The sequence below is a fragment of the Amblyomma maculatum genome, chromosome 6 (genome assembly GCF_055883805.1).
Source record: "Amblyomma maculatum isolate TAMU_Amacu chromosome 6, ASM5588380v1, whole genome shotgun sequence".
Lineage (NCBI taxonomy): Eukaryota > Metazoa > Arthropoda > Arachnida > Ixodida > Ixodidae > Amblyomma > Amblyomma maculatum.
This window is the reverse complement of record NC_139349.1, coordinates 176,053,353-176,067,372: the sequence shown is the minus strand read 5'-3', so window position 1 is coordinate 176,067,372 and position 14,020 is coordinate 176,053,353. Positions and strand designations below refer to the sequence as shown.

The window sequence follows — 14,020 nt, the reverse complement described above, 5'->3', positions numbered from 1 at the left end:
ACTTTATAAGTCTGGCCAGTTGCATCGAGATGCCGATTGCCTGTCCCGTCATCCAGTCGACCCGCCAAGCCAACTTGAATGTGACAATGACGCTTGCGTGCTCTCTATTTCTGACTTTTTCAACATTCGCCGGGAGCAACGTTAGGACCCTCAGCTTCGCGAAATTATAAATCGCCTCAGCGCCGATCGCCATGACCCTTCCCTTCGTTTGTTTGTGCTCCACGACGGCACCTTATACCGGCACAATATGCGACTTGATGGCCCCGACCTTCTACTAGTAGTCCCTCAGCACCTACGCACAACCGTCCTTGAACAGCTTCACGATGTTCCCACAGCAGGTCATCTAGGCGTCTCTCGCACATATGACAGTTTGCACCGTCGGTTCTTTTGGCCAGGCCTATATCGTGCAGTCCGCCTCTACGTGACTGCTTGTGACCGCTGTCAACGCCGGAAAAAGCTATCAGTTTTACCAGCTGGACTTCTGCAGCCAATCGACCTCCCCATAGACCCATTTTCTCGAGTGGGTCTGGATCTTCTAGGGCCTTTTCCACTGTCCGCATCGGGGAACAAATGGATTGCGGTGGCCACTGATTACACCACACGCTACGCGGTCACACGAGCAATACCAACCAGTTGTGCAACTGATGTCGCTGCTTTCCTCCTCAACGACGTTATACTCGTCCACGGAGCTCCCCGCCAACTGCTCACCGACCGTGGCCGTTGCTTTCTTGCGCGTATAGTCGACGAGATCCTACGATTGTGCAACGTTCGTCATTCTTTCACGACTGCGTATACCATCCACAGACGAACGGGCTTACTGAACGCCTTAACCGGACATTAACTGACATGCTGTCTATGTACGTTTCTGATGACCACCACGACTGGGACATAACGCTGCCATTTGTGACATTCGCATACAATTCGTCGCGTCACGACACTACCGGCTACTCCCCTTTCTATCTTCTATACGGCCGTGAACCTCTGCTTCCTTTTGACAGCCTGCTCCCTTCGGCCTCCACAGTCAGCTCATATGCTCGTGACGCCATAGCCCGAGCTGATGATGCCCGCGTTGTTGCTCGCAACCGACTCGCAGCCTCCCAGCACTCCCAGAAACGTCGCTATGATTCCTGTCATCGCAACGCACAGTATTCTTGCGGCTCTCTCGAGCTGCTTTGATCCCCAGCTCGCCGCGTTGGCCTTTCGGAAAAACTTTTGCCCCGTTATACAGGACCCTACCGCATTCTACGACAATTGACTCCGGTGACATATGAAATTGAGCCCTTGCACCCCGCAACGCATACCTCTACACCACGCACCGAGACGGTCCATGTTGCACGCCTCAAGCCGTACTATATACACGGACCCTGGTTTGGACGCTAGTACGCACCGGGACGGTGCTTTTCAGCCGGCGGGGTAGTGCTACATTAGGCGGTGTATGCACTGGTATCTGCATAAGGACGGAAGAAGCTCGTTAGTTTTGGTGAAGATGACGTGCGAGCAGTGTCGGTTGGTGCCCGGTTAACGCTGCTGTGTTTCTGTGTGCGGAGTCATCTTGGACTAATCTCTTGGCCTTACCTTGCCACGTATCAATATGTTTTAGCCAGTAAGGAGGACACGATGCAGTTCCTTGAACGGATGCGACGATTAATTGTTTAGTACGCAGAGCTTCTTACTGGTGATCTGTCAGAAACGCCAGCGTATAGTTCTTGCACGTGGCTTTGAAAATGGCCGATGTGAAGCCCGGCATCTTAGGCAGACCATAACTTGACCGTACACTGACAGTCATACATGGCAGTAATTGAATTACAGTAATGGAATTACTGTAATGTAATTACTTTTCTCGGTAATTTGTAATGTAATGAATTCCTTTTTCGGGTTGGTAATTTAGTAATGTAATGAATTACTTTTTGGCAGTAATTTCGCAGCAAAAGTAATTAATTCCTTTCGAAATTACTTTTACTAAAATGCGCCACTACGGCTTCAATAGACGACGAAGTAGAGTGCCGCGAAAGCAGGAACGGGGTGCGGCAAGCGAAGCCAGCGTAACGGATCGGCAAATGGGGACAGAGTTATGCAGAACAGTGCGTCTGAGACCTCAACCATTCTCCAATCTGCAGGATACAAGGTGTCAAGGGAATGCTAGAGAGATGATGCAAGAAGGCTGCAGCTGAGAACTAGTTTGGAGCGCGGCGTACCGGCACTCCCTGTTGCGTCGGCTAGGGCACAGTGCATGGTGCCTGGTTACACTCAACACCCCGGGGTGAAGGAGGATTGGGGTTGGGGGAGATAGGCAGAAGGGTCCATGACGTGAGGCACCGTGGCTTGAGCATTACTGAGCAGTGAGCACAAATGGGCCGACATCTATTCTTGGGACTGCAGAAGCAGTAAATAACCTAGCTTCTCGGGCGCTTCAAATGGCGGAGACAGCTCCGGGCCAGCAATACGCTGGGTTCGCCGGTCGTTCTGAACCGTTCGACCATGTTTTTTTTTTTTTTTTTTTTTTTTTTTTGCGGTAGTCTTGTTTTTGTAATCGTACGTACTGTAGGAGAGAAAGAAGTAGCTCTCTGGGACGGAATTTGGCGGGAGAACAAGTTGTTTTGCTTACTAGCTTTGCTTAGTTTCTGCATGGATGGAAACTATAAAGTAATATAAGAGTAATTTAATTACTCAGTAGAAGTAATTGTAATGTAATTTCATTACTTTTTGGGAGCAGTAATTTGTAATGCAATTTATTATTTTTCTGCGATTTTCAGCAAAGTAATTAGTAATGTAATTTAATTCCTTTTGAAAAGTAATTCTGCCATGTATGCTGACAGTGAACACACTGGGTAATTGCGTATCGCTTTAGCAGGTTTCAATATTTCTCTATCAACATAAATAAATTGTAAAAATGAATGTTGTGCGGGTTCGTACAGAAGTAAGCCCCAAAGCGAAGCTGCCTAGGAAAATATCTTAAACCGATTATCTACAGCTAAATGAATCGATCATGATAAGGGCGTTTTCAGGTTGATATGTAACAAAAACCGCACGCCTGTTTTAAATCCCGTGTCAGCCGACCTCGCTAATAGGTATACTTCAACACGTGACAGGTACACGATAGCGTGTGGTTCGGATTAGGAAGTATTTTCACAAAAACGAAGGGTACAGAAAATTGTTCTTAGTGGCGGTTTTAGTGCAAGATGTCAGGCTGGTTTTGAACATTTACGAAGGTTTTAAATGACCTACGTGTGTGAAAAAGCGCTGAAATAAAGTGGTCAGTGTAAGTGAAATCTGTGTTCTGGCCCTGAATTCGTCTATGCTGGCATTGCGGAGTGGTTTGTGCGCCCAGAATTCGCGCTTTTCTTGGATCCATCGGAGCCCTTCGAACATCACTTGGAAAGACGCTTGTATCCCGGAAAGAGCGACAGTTCACGAAATTGAAATTAATTGGTTACTTTTGAGAAATAAAATATCTCCGTGGTTCAAGAGGTCAACTGTACAGAGTGCGCCAATCTGCCGATTCAATCGAGTAAAAACGGCTTAACTGTTCCACATTTGTATGTTCTAGCGGTCAGGATAGAATGAGCAACTATGCGGTATGTCTGGAGGCCGTTTACGATACTGTTAATTACTGGTGCTAGTCAACCTCCCAATCTACTTAGTCTAAATGCGCTGCATACTTCTCAGTGATTACAGATGGACGGTCACACGTATGCGCTCAACAATAATCTAATTTTATTGCACCTTTATAGACTGGACGAATTACGCCAACGTATCAGACACGATGCTCTCTTTAAGAGCATCGCCCGTCTTCAAAACGAACTTCTCGGTAGTTAACTGCCCTGGAGCCTCGAGCGATTCAAATTGGTGCACGCTAGTCAAGGTTTACGATGGAGGGCCATTACCATGATCAATTATTTTTCGTAGGCATTCTCTGGTTACCAGCAGACTTACGATACGATACACGCGCCCAACAAATGTATTCGTACGCTTACTAAAATCATATACTCAATCTATTTGCGATGGCATAGAATACAATGCTTTCAGAACCGTTGTTTATCCGTTATTTAGTTACACTCGAGGGCTGAAAGCGCGGCTCTAAATAGGGCACTGCGATTTCGCACCAGTCAGTGCCTGGAGGGTCTTGTGGCCACTAGATGCGGGAAGGTCCCGAAAAAGAAACCAGAACGTATAAAATTAGGCCAAATGACACGCTACATCACGCAGGCGTATCTGTAAGCTGTTTCTCTCGGCGCGCTATCTGTCCTCCCAATCGCGGAGGATTCAGTTTTGAGACGAACTCCTTCAAGCTTGTAATTACTAGACGCGTTTCTGTTATCTAGAGCGCTGTGTTGGAAGAAAAAATATACACATAACGAAAAGGACGGAAGCAGCGTGCTGGGCTCTCGTCTTCGAGAGCCGTTCCTACTCGTGACAGCGTCCGCTGCCCGTTCCCCCGCGCGAACAAACAAAATGCATGCGCAACTGGGCGGCCGCTAGCTAAACCCGTTCCCGTTTTGTTGCCGCTTGTTTGCCGCTGGTTCGCTCTTCGGCCGCCGCAGACGCCGCCGCCGCTTGCATCGCGTTGCTCGGCGCTCCCACCAGAGGCCGCCACGGAAACGGTGGCGCTTTCTGGCAACCTTGGCAGCAACGTTGTTGCGCCCCGGGATGTCAAAGCAAAAGGGCCACCAATGAGCAGGTAGCTAGCATCGCTTGTGGCTCCCGTTTGAAGGATTCAAATCTGCTCTAAATGAATCAGTTCCGTCAAAGCGGAGACCGCGGGGGATTCATCGACTGATTGCACTGCGACGCCTGGTCCGTACCGGTGAGTCAGCGCGGAAGGGCGCGCGGGGTGTTGGAGGACGCGCTGGATATCTCCACACTGTGAAGACGACGATCGAGCGCACGCAGCGGCAGTCCGGTCTCCGTGCCCTGCGACGACCGTGTGTGTGTGGGAGTGCGTGCGCTGGTGCTGCGCGTCCGTTCACGGCGCCGGACTTTTCGGCGCGACGTGCCTGCGGTGAAGTGCGGCGGCGGCGGTGCTTCTTCCACCGCGAGACTACGACTCGGACATCGTTCACAGGAGGACGAGCTTGCAGCGAACATGACCCTTAAATTATTGTGCAGCTTCTGGAGGATGCCGTCGAAGTGGCTAATATTCTGCCTCGTGATATCATCGCTGCCGGGTGAGTAGGCTGCATTTGCTCTGTTTAATTTCGCTCGCGGTATTATCGCTATTTTATTATTTTTTTTTTTTTTTCGGAAGCACCTCCCCGGCGAGCGTTCTTCGTAGAGGAGCGTGCGCACAAGAGAGCGGCCGGAGCAAAACACGGCGGCTAGGCCTAGCGTGTTTGGGCCGTTGCGTCGGCTGCTTCGCGCATCGCTCTCTTTTGGGATGGTTGCCCGGGGCATCGCGCGCCTTGCCTCCGCACCCGGCGACAATCCTTTGTTTCAGCGGCGTGCTCGGGGCTTCCTTCTGCGCGTGGCACCGGCTACAGCGGCATTATTATGGCTTCAAAGTCGCACGTGCTTCGCATCTGCGCGGAGGTTTGTTTTGGCAACTGGCGCGCGCCTCCTGCACCTTGCAGTTTAAAACATGTTTCTGACAGCTGCTGGCGCAACCTGCCACTGGCGCGCGTTACGAGGCGAACGGGCCGGTGTAGGCACCCACCGCGAAATTTGGAGCGTTCTTTCTTTCACAGGTTCACCGTATGCCTCGTCCACCAGCTGCCCCCTTTGCCTTCGTTTTAATTTTCGATGTGTATGTACAGTACTTATTGCGCGTTAGGTTTTTCAATCTGTGCGTACTTGGCGCAGGTCGCCACGGCAGGCATGTACTGCATTCTTTTTCCTTTGACTACTATTTGTGTCCACTGCCCGAGGGTGGCGATGGGACAGCAATTATACAAGCTGAAATAATACCCCTGGAAAAGTATCGCTGCCAGCCGCACATGCGCATCAATACAGCTTTCGGGGCAGCCGACTTCCTTATCGCTCTACTGACCGAGACCTCGATTTTGAAGCGGCGTCAATGATGCTGCTTTCCCCAGCGTAGGCGACACAAAGAAGCAGCATAACAAAAACTATTCCATTAGCGCGGCTCGTGAAAAGAAACGCCTCTGGCTGGCGTCGCGCTTTCCCGGCTACGAAATGCCGCGTGCTAATCTCGTGCGCCTAGTCGTTACGTCGTGATGACTTTCCGTGGGTGCGCTTTGCAAAGCTCGAAGCGCAGGCCGTCGGCGCTTTATATCTTTCCTTCATTCCTAGTGCCTGTGTTCTTCGCGAACGCGCTTCATTGCCTGGAGTGCACTAGCGGCTTATCAGTAGTCAATCAGCCAATGACCGCACTTCTGTCATCCCACGGACTTTAATCGTTGAATCGCTGCACTCCAAGCCGGTCGCCTGTGGCCTTTCGGCTTGCGTTGCTTGAAATTGATTATTTTGGCGTGTTCGGTGAAATGCTTTTATCGTGTGGCCACAATATGCCATGCCTCGTGTTTTTTTCAGCTGCGTCGATAGCCGCTACTCACCGCAACATCGTCGCGTTATGGCATATTTCGACTCTGACCGTCGGTTTGTGCTTTGCGTTCACTGGCTGGTGGGACATGGCGAACGATACGCCCTCGACTGCTGGCCTCAATTTTCTCGTCTTCGTTTTCTCTGTCGGCGACTAGGCGCTCCCTTCGGGGCCGCTTTGTCCGACCCTGTTTGCCGACTGGCCCCGCGGTCCCTGTAAGCCGCATTCGTGTCGGTGGACGCTTGCACAACCGGCATTACGCATACGCGCAGACGAATCATCAGGCCGGTCTTCCGCTGACGAGAGGGCAAACACGGCGTACTGCCGTGACGGGATTACAGTCGCGCGGCCATTGATCAAATCGTCGGGACCATGCGTCCTCTGCGCCCCCTTTTATTGTTTCATCTGGGTCAGATGAGCTCGGAGGCGGCGGCCTTTGTTTCGTGTCCCTGTAAGGGCGCGGTGTTTCACGTGAGAGGGTCGAGTTAGGCGGTGTCCTGCGTGTTGGTTGCACAAGAAACTGAGGAGGACATGCCATGCGGTCATCGTGAATACAGAGGTAATGTCTTCAGCAGGGCCCGCAGGATGGCGGGTGTTTAGTTCAGCAGCTATGACACGAACGTTCCTTTACTGTACGCGCACTTGGAACTGTGCTCTTCTTTGTCCATTTACAGTGCCACCTCGCCGGTAGACACCATCGGCATGGATTAGCGGCTGCTTCTTTTTGAAAGAACTGCAAGCAGTTGGGTCCATTCAGGAAGGGCACAATTGTCACCCTGCTGCCATAATGCTTACGTCCGTTGTGTGACATCGCTGCGCTCTGCACTCCCCCTCCCCCCTCTTATATTTCTTTTTTTTTTTTTTTTTTTTTCCGCCCTACCTTTACCCAGCCGCAGGCCAGCTTGGAGGAGCTGTGCTCTTATCCGCTTATCTGCCGCTGCGCCGAGGGACCTCCGGTATCGCGGCTGTTGATATGCATGGGTCGTGTGGTGTAGTCTAATCATTCAACCCCACGTTTGTTTAGGAAGCGCAGGAGCTTTAAACCCGGCACGAATCGCAGCAACCCGCCCAGCGCAGTTCCATGCAGCGCAAAAACGCAGTGACAGTGTTTTGCAATGCATAATACGCAGTGGTCGTTCAATAAAACCTAATTCCGTAAAGGCGCCAGGCTTGTCCATATGCTCCGAGTAGGTAGTTGCGAAGCTGAGCGCGACCACTGCGCAAGCACTCTGGGGCGACTTGGACGCAACGGATGAGAGTCCGATAACGTGACATCTTTTGTTCTGAATTTCTGGTAGCGGTCATCTCGTCTCCCTTCCCCTGTATTCGTGGTCGCTGCACTCATTTTTCTTGGGAAGGAGGAAGCTTCCGTCTTTCAGCACTGAGCATCTCTGCATCCTTCCATTTCCACTTCAGTGGGCACGTTTCTGAGAACTTAGCGCGCACCCTGGCAGGCTACCAACACAGTAGAGCATAGGGCTGGATTCTATAGCTAACGACCGTGTATGCGTACTTAGGCGGACAGAAAGCAACGCGAGTGGTCCAGGGCCGGATTTATGAGTCACCCTGGGAGTGGGGTCCCGTGGCCCTTTTTTTTTTTTTATGTGGGAGGGTGAGAGGGCTTTTTTCCTAGGAAAAAAAAAAACGTAAAATTTCCCCCTTGGAATCGGGGGAGGTTTCTCCCCCTTTGACTGCAGCTGATGTCTGCTAGGTGGCTTTGTGTCTGCCCAGAAGGACGGGTCAGCACTGGCAAGCTCTCGCAGATGGAAGAGGGGGAGGGATGTACCCGGATTTTCCTGGCACGGGGTGCTTTGACGAGGGAGGCTAGGAAACTGTCGTGCCACCTTAGCAACTCCAGGTGAACGCGCATCGCGGTAACTCCAGGCTGCCGCGCCCACGGGTCTCTTCCCCATTCCGTTCAAGGGCAGGAGGGGAGGCTGTACCTGCATTCTCCGCATACCGGGCTCCAAACGTGTACGCTTGCTGTGCTAGCGTTGGTTGCGTAACGGTAGCGAGCCCGGTACTTGTCTCGTCTCTGCCGCGGAGTAAAGGCGCTCTCTGCCGATCCGAACCTACATTCTTTTTTTACCGTTTTTTGCTAGCTGGCGCTGAGGCGAACGAAATTGCACTTCTTTCGGATCTCTGTGTCGAGGTTTCGCTTTAGCCTTGGGCGGTGGTTCTTCACCCCGGATTCGCGCTTTGACCTTTCTCCTGGAGGCCTTGTCGAGCCGGGACGGGGGCGCAGGATCAGGGGAGGTGTGTGGGCGCCTTGACTGGCTGAGATGGGAGGACGTCAGACGTGCGAAGAAGGTTCGAATTCCTGCTGGCCGGTCTTTCCCGTCTTCTTCTCTTTTACGTAATAGCCGCACCTTCCGTAGTGGATCACGATCCTCCTGCACTTCTCGCTCCTTTCAGTGTTTTTCTTCTCTCCTCCACGGTCACTGTTTTCGGGGCGGCAGCAAGTCTTGTCGGTCGCCCCTTCCTTGGGGCCGTCTCGGGCTGTTCTTTCTTTTTTTTCCCGTGCGGCTCTTTTCACGCACCTCTTCTTCCACAGACACGCGCGTGCGCGCCTACGCGCTAATGGCTCCTCGCGGGCCCATTTCGAACAAGAGGGCCGCTGCTGGGGGGCCCGCGCTTGGCAAGTCCACTCCATGTACCCTCTACCACAGGAGAGGAGGGGGTGTGAAGAAAGCCAGCTTGCCAGCCATCGCGGTCAAACAAGCCCAGCGGTACCACGCGCGGTAGCCCCAACCACCAAACTCCCCCTCTTTATTTTTTCCCCAGGTTGTCATTTCTGGAGATGGCTTCCTGCAGTGAACTCCTATAAACGTTGGTGAACTCATCGTGGTCTCAAGGAACGAAGGGCCGTATCGGTCAGTCTTGAACCAGGGTTCGTCTTTGCAAACAGTGCTTCCGTGCAGGAGGAAGCAAGATCGTCTGGACCGCTCCGGTGGTCCTGTGCGAAGCAAACTGATCGAAATTTCTAGCATGTTTAAAGATAATGCTTGACACTCAAGCGAAGCAGCCCACTGCTGTTCCATTCTGCTGCAAACTGCTTTCTCTGCTCCGAAACTGCTCATAAGTGGCTGCCTCGATGTTTTGCATAAGATTTAGCAGAACATGCCTACAAAAAAGGAAATTTGGTTAAGCGAATGTAAAAAGTTATGGCAGCACACAAGTGGTAGAGGTACAGGGCATCTCGCGCTGGGCCTAATACACACACACACGCGCGCACACACACACACACACACACACACACACACACACACACACACACACACACACACACACACACACACACACACACACACACATATATATATATATATATATATATATATATATATATATATATATATATATATATATATATATATATATATATTTACCATGTATTACAATGTTTGTTCAAGTAAATTTAAAAGCAGCGATGAGTGATTGGAGAGAATTGTGAAAAATGCTTTTGGATCTCCGTTGGTGAGAGACGCAACAGCAGCTTTCAAAGCGTTCAAAGAACTACCCGAGTTATTCCAATGGCTGCTGTACCATGGATCCTCGTTTTTAGTAACAAGCATGTGAAGCATACTTGAAGCGTTTATGAGGTGATTCATGAAGGTGCCAATCGAAAGCAATGTTTCCAAGGGTGTTGGAAAGCCATAGATAATATATCGACAGTGTTGAAATGAAGGCAGCGTCACCCATTTGAAACATGAGGAGCTACTGGCAGCGAAGGGCTTGAAGTCCTGAAGAATGAAAATACGTTGCTTCGTGCCGTCTGTCCTATTCCTTTTGCATGCCTCAACATAATATATGCCCTGTCTGAAGGAACTACTAACCAGTGACCGAGTAGCTTACCAGCATTGGTATATGATCAAAAAGATATGTACAACGTACATGGTTTTTGAAAATGCCGCGCCCCTTGATGTGAACTCCGAATTAGTGGCGCTACTTAACCATCTCTAAGTGTTCAACGTTTGAATTTATCAAGTCAGGTTAGTCAAAACTTTATGTTCAGCTGTGACGTGTATAGAAGCAAGAATTCTGTTTTTCAAGATACTCGAGTCTGGTTCCATCCCTGAGCATCGACAACTGGTATCCACAAGACAGCAGCTGCGCTGACTATTACTTGTGCAGCGCACCGCTCGTCATATCTGTACGTAAAGAGCGGAACAAATGTGGCGTCTCCTCCAATTTATTAAAACGTTCTGCTGGGTTAGTTGGCTCATAGTGGAAAAGGAATACTTTTAGCGCGAAACAATCAGGAAGGATCTTTGTGTTCTGCCCCTTCCTATAGTTGTTTCGCGCTGGAAGTATTCCATTCGTTTCCTCCAACATGTGGAGGCCAGGATGAAACCGCTTTAAGCGGCTTTTAGCTGACCTGGCAGTGACATTGGGAACGCGATATGTGTAACCTCAACTTCTAAACTTTCGCCAGACAAACGACACCGTGCGCAATCATGAATGCGATGGGTGCTTTAGCGAGTGTTCTTTCGGCAGGCGCTGTTCGCCTTATTATCGTGGACGTGTTCTCTTCGTTTCGGTGCTAGGATGAAATATACACCGCTCAGTCAGCTACCAGAGCGAGCAGGCCTTGCAAAATTAGCTTTTATTGCTTGACGGCTGCGAGTGTGTATCGACGTTTTTCGGAGCGCGAAAGAAACCGCACCAAGATGCCCATCCCATAGTCACTTCGAAATCATGCAGTAGTATATGCATCGATAATGGCTATCTGCACACTTTCAGATAGGTTCCCAAGGGAGATCTATACTCAAGCACTTGGTGGCTCAGAAGTTTTCTATTGTAGATATGCCTTAGTGAGCTTATTTCGATGGATATCGAGTTAGTAGTGTCTTGTGCCAGTAAACGCAGTCTATCTTTTGTTAACTCTGGTTCTGTCATTGTCGCAATTAGTGCATTTAGCTACAATCTTCCTCTGCTGCCTCTATTTTTCTGGAAAACGACCCTGAGTGGGTTGGCACTGACTCGATTCACGCTGACATTTCAATAGGCACCATTTCAAGCAGAAGGGCGGCCGCCTTCTCATCGCGCGATTATTTTTAAATAGGTTTTTGAGGAAAGGAGGGCGCAGTTGTTTTCACTTCTCGGTGGACACCTACATTCCGTATTCAACTTGGTTTATTGGAAATTGAAGGCGGAGCATTTCCCACAGTTCCCGATGAACACCTGAGCCGCGCCTTTGCCACATTCCGAACATTTCCCATAAAACATGAGCCAACACTCCGGGGTTTCGCGTAAAATGCAGCCTCGGTTCCGCTGGGGTATTCCGTCTCCCGGTGGGGTATCACCCACCTGTCCGCGAGTGTATTACGTGCGGCGAAATTTTTCTTGGGAGCCATTCGTTTTAAAGTGACGCCGATGACATATTCGCCTTGATCACACAAAAGCTACCGATCTCGCCGCAAATGGAGATGTCGTAAACTGAAGAAATGAAAAATAACTACTGGAGGTCACCGGGGGATTTATCAGGTGTGTCCGTCGGCGCGTCGTCATTTAGAATCCAGTGGTGGAAAAAATACTGAGGTGCCTTTTTTTTATGCGTATTGCAACACTGATTGCCTGCTCTTCCCTGTAACCTGCTCATTATACGTCGCTTGACCACGCAAAACGCGCAAAATTCGGTTCTCCGGTCGCGCCAAGCGTCGCAACCTGTTTTTTTTTTCTTTTTTTTTTTTATGCTGCACCGGAGTCACCAGTTTCTTTCGAGTCGAGTAGTTTTGTGGAACAGGTAGGAGCATTGCCTGTGCACGTCGTACACTCGATCTCGGATGCTGGAGTCACGCGTGTTATCAGTGCTCTCTCCAAATAGCGTACAATGATGCTTATCGCGGTAATAATGCCGGCTTTTGGCTGAGTGAGTCATGGCAGGATGGCGTGCAGATTTAAAATAGTTACCTGAAACAGTAGTGACGGTTGCACCGGTCGATAACATCGTCACGGTGAAGGTTGAAGAGTAACTGACATAACAGGTTATCCCGCGTAACTTGAGCACTTCGGACGCGAATGGAACATAATGCATAATGTTGACACTAGTCGAGCGTTAAACTCATTCTATTTTTCATTTTCTCCTTAATTTATGTTTAATCATGTGAATTTTACGGAGTGTCACGGGCGAAGTTGTGCAGCACCTTCAGAGACTTCTCAGTAAATTGTTCTTACACGATATAACCCATGAGCCTTTTTTTCTTGTTCGGAGCACGCGACATACCGAAAAATTGGCAGTAGCGTAAAGCATGCGCAGTAGCGCGCGGAGCAACGTTCGTAAACATGGCTCCGGAAAGGTCATGCGTCGGGGAGGAGCGCGCACCGGCTGTGGCGAGGAGGCAACTCACCTGCGCCTCTCGTGACGTCACGCGGCTCTCGCGCATGCGCATAACGGGCGGCGCACACTCCGAAACTCGGCTCTGACCCGCATAGTGTAGCTTTACGCTACAAAAGCCACAATTACGCGCCGCTATTGTGCTGATTTCACACGTTCAGTGGATGAACACGGTCGGCTACAGAGGGGCTGGTCGCGGGAAAGCGACAGGGCGTTTTGGCAGTTGCAGGTTTTCGGACCTCCGCTTCGTGTCGCATGTCTGTAAACATGCGTGTTGCTGGCCGAGACTCGCGAAAACATTAAAGCGTTCAAGACTGCGAAAGAAAAGAATACAGTCTTCTGATTCTGCTTCAAAAGAAGGAACTCAATTATGTGCGCCCTCTGCTACGAAAACTAGAGGCCCAAACACCTACCGCTTGCTTTCCCGTGGCCGAAGTCGTGTTGCTCACCCTGTCCATCCATTGCAAGTTTGAAATAGCCCATCACGTGGCTGTTTTATTTTTCATATTTCGCAAGTTTTTTTTTTTTTTTTTCTTGAACGGGGGAAAAAAAAGAGCACGCATGATGCATCGTGTAGTAAACAATTTGCTGATAAATTCCTGATGGTCTACAAGTCTGCGATAAAATTTGTGGTCTGTAGCCAATACCTTTATTGAAGTGTTGACTAATTGAACTTTGGTGGGCTTAGTATGTAAAAGTGCTTAAACAGAGGTGGGATGCCTGGGACCCGAAGGAATAAACTGCTTCAACACCGATCGCTTGTCTGCCCAAATGATTATACCGCCAGAAATCGCAGTCGTCTTGAAGATTCCGGCTTTGAGCGCGCAGTTGGATTCGCAGCTTACGACCGCGGTTGTTCTTTTGGGATTGCGGAAACTGGCAGAGTGGGCCGGGCGTGTATTACGCGGACTGACCCTGATGGCAGCTTGTGATATCCTTGTGGTCATTTTTCTCCATTGTGAAGCTCGCATTTCCGCAGTGTGCGCCGTGCCTCGTGTTATAGTGCGTGTGTGGTCCCAACCGCGTGCACCTTGCATGCTGAGACTATACGGGAAAGCGTGTGAGGTACGGAGCGCCAAGATTCCCGGAGGCACGACAACTGGGTGACTGCAGGGGCAGAGGTTAGGCTTGGCAGGTGCAGAGCTCTTTCGAGAGCGCGCGCGGGCATTTGTGCGCGCACGCTGTAG

General features: G+C 50.3%; 1 protein-coding gene across 4 annotated transcripts in view; it reads left to right on the top strand.

Annotated features, from left to right (window-relative positions):
- Positions 1-4,623: 4,623 nt before the first annotated feature.
- Fas2 (neural cell adhesion molecule fasciclin 2) overlaps positions 4,624-14,020 on the top strand; it is a 139,959-nt gene continuing 130,562 nt past the window's right edge. For 3 of the 4 annotated variants that reach the window (XM_084607716.1, XM_084607714.1, XM_084607713.1), the window contains exon 1: positions 4,624-5,165. In XM_084607716.1, coding sequence (XP_084463842.1) covers positions 5,084-5,165 — 82 coding nt within the window. In that variant the 5' untranslated portion in view covers positions 4,624-5,083. The remainder of the gene's footprint in view (positions 5,166-14,020) is intronic. The other variant, XR_014708241.1, reaches the window with a different exon arrangement.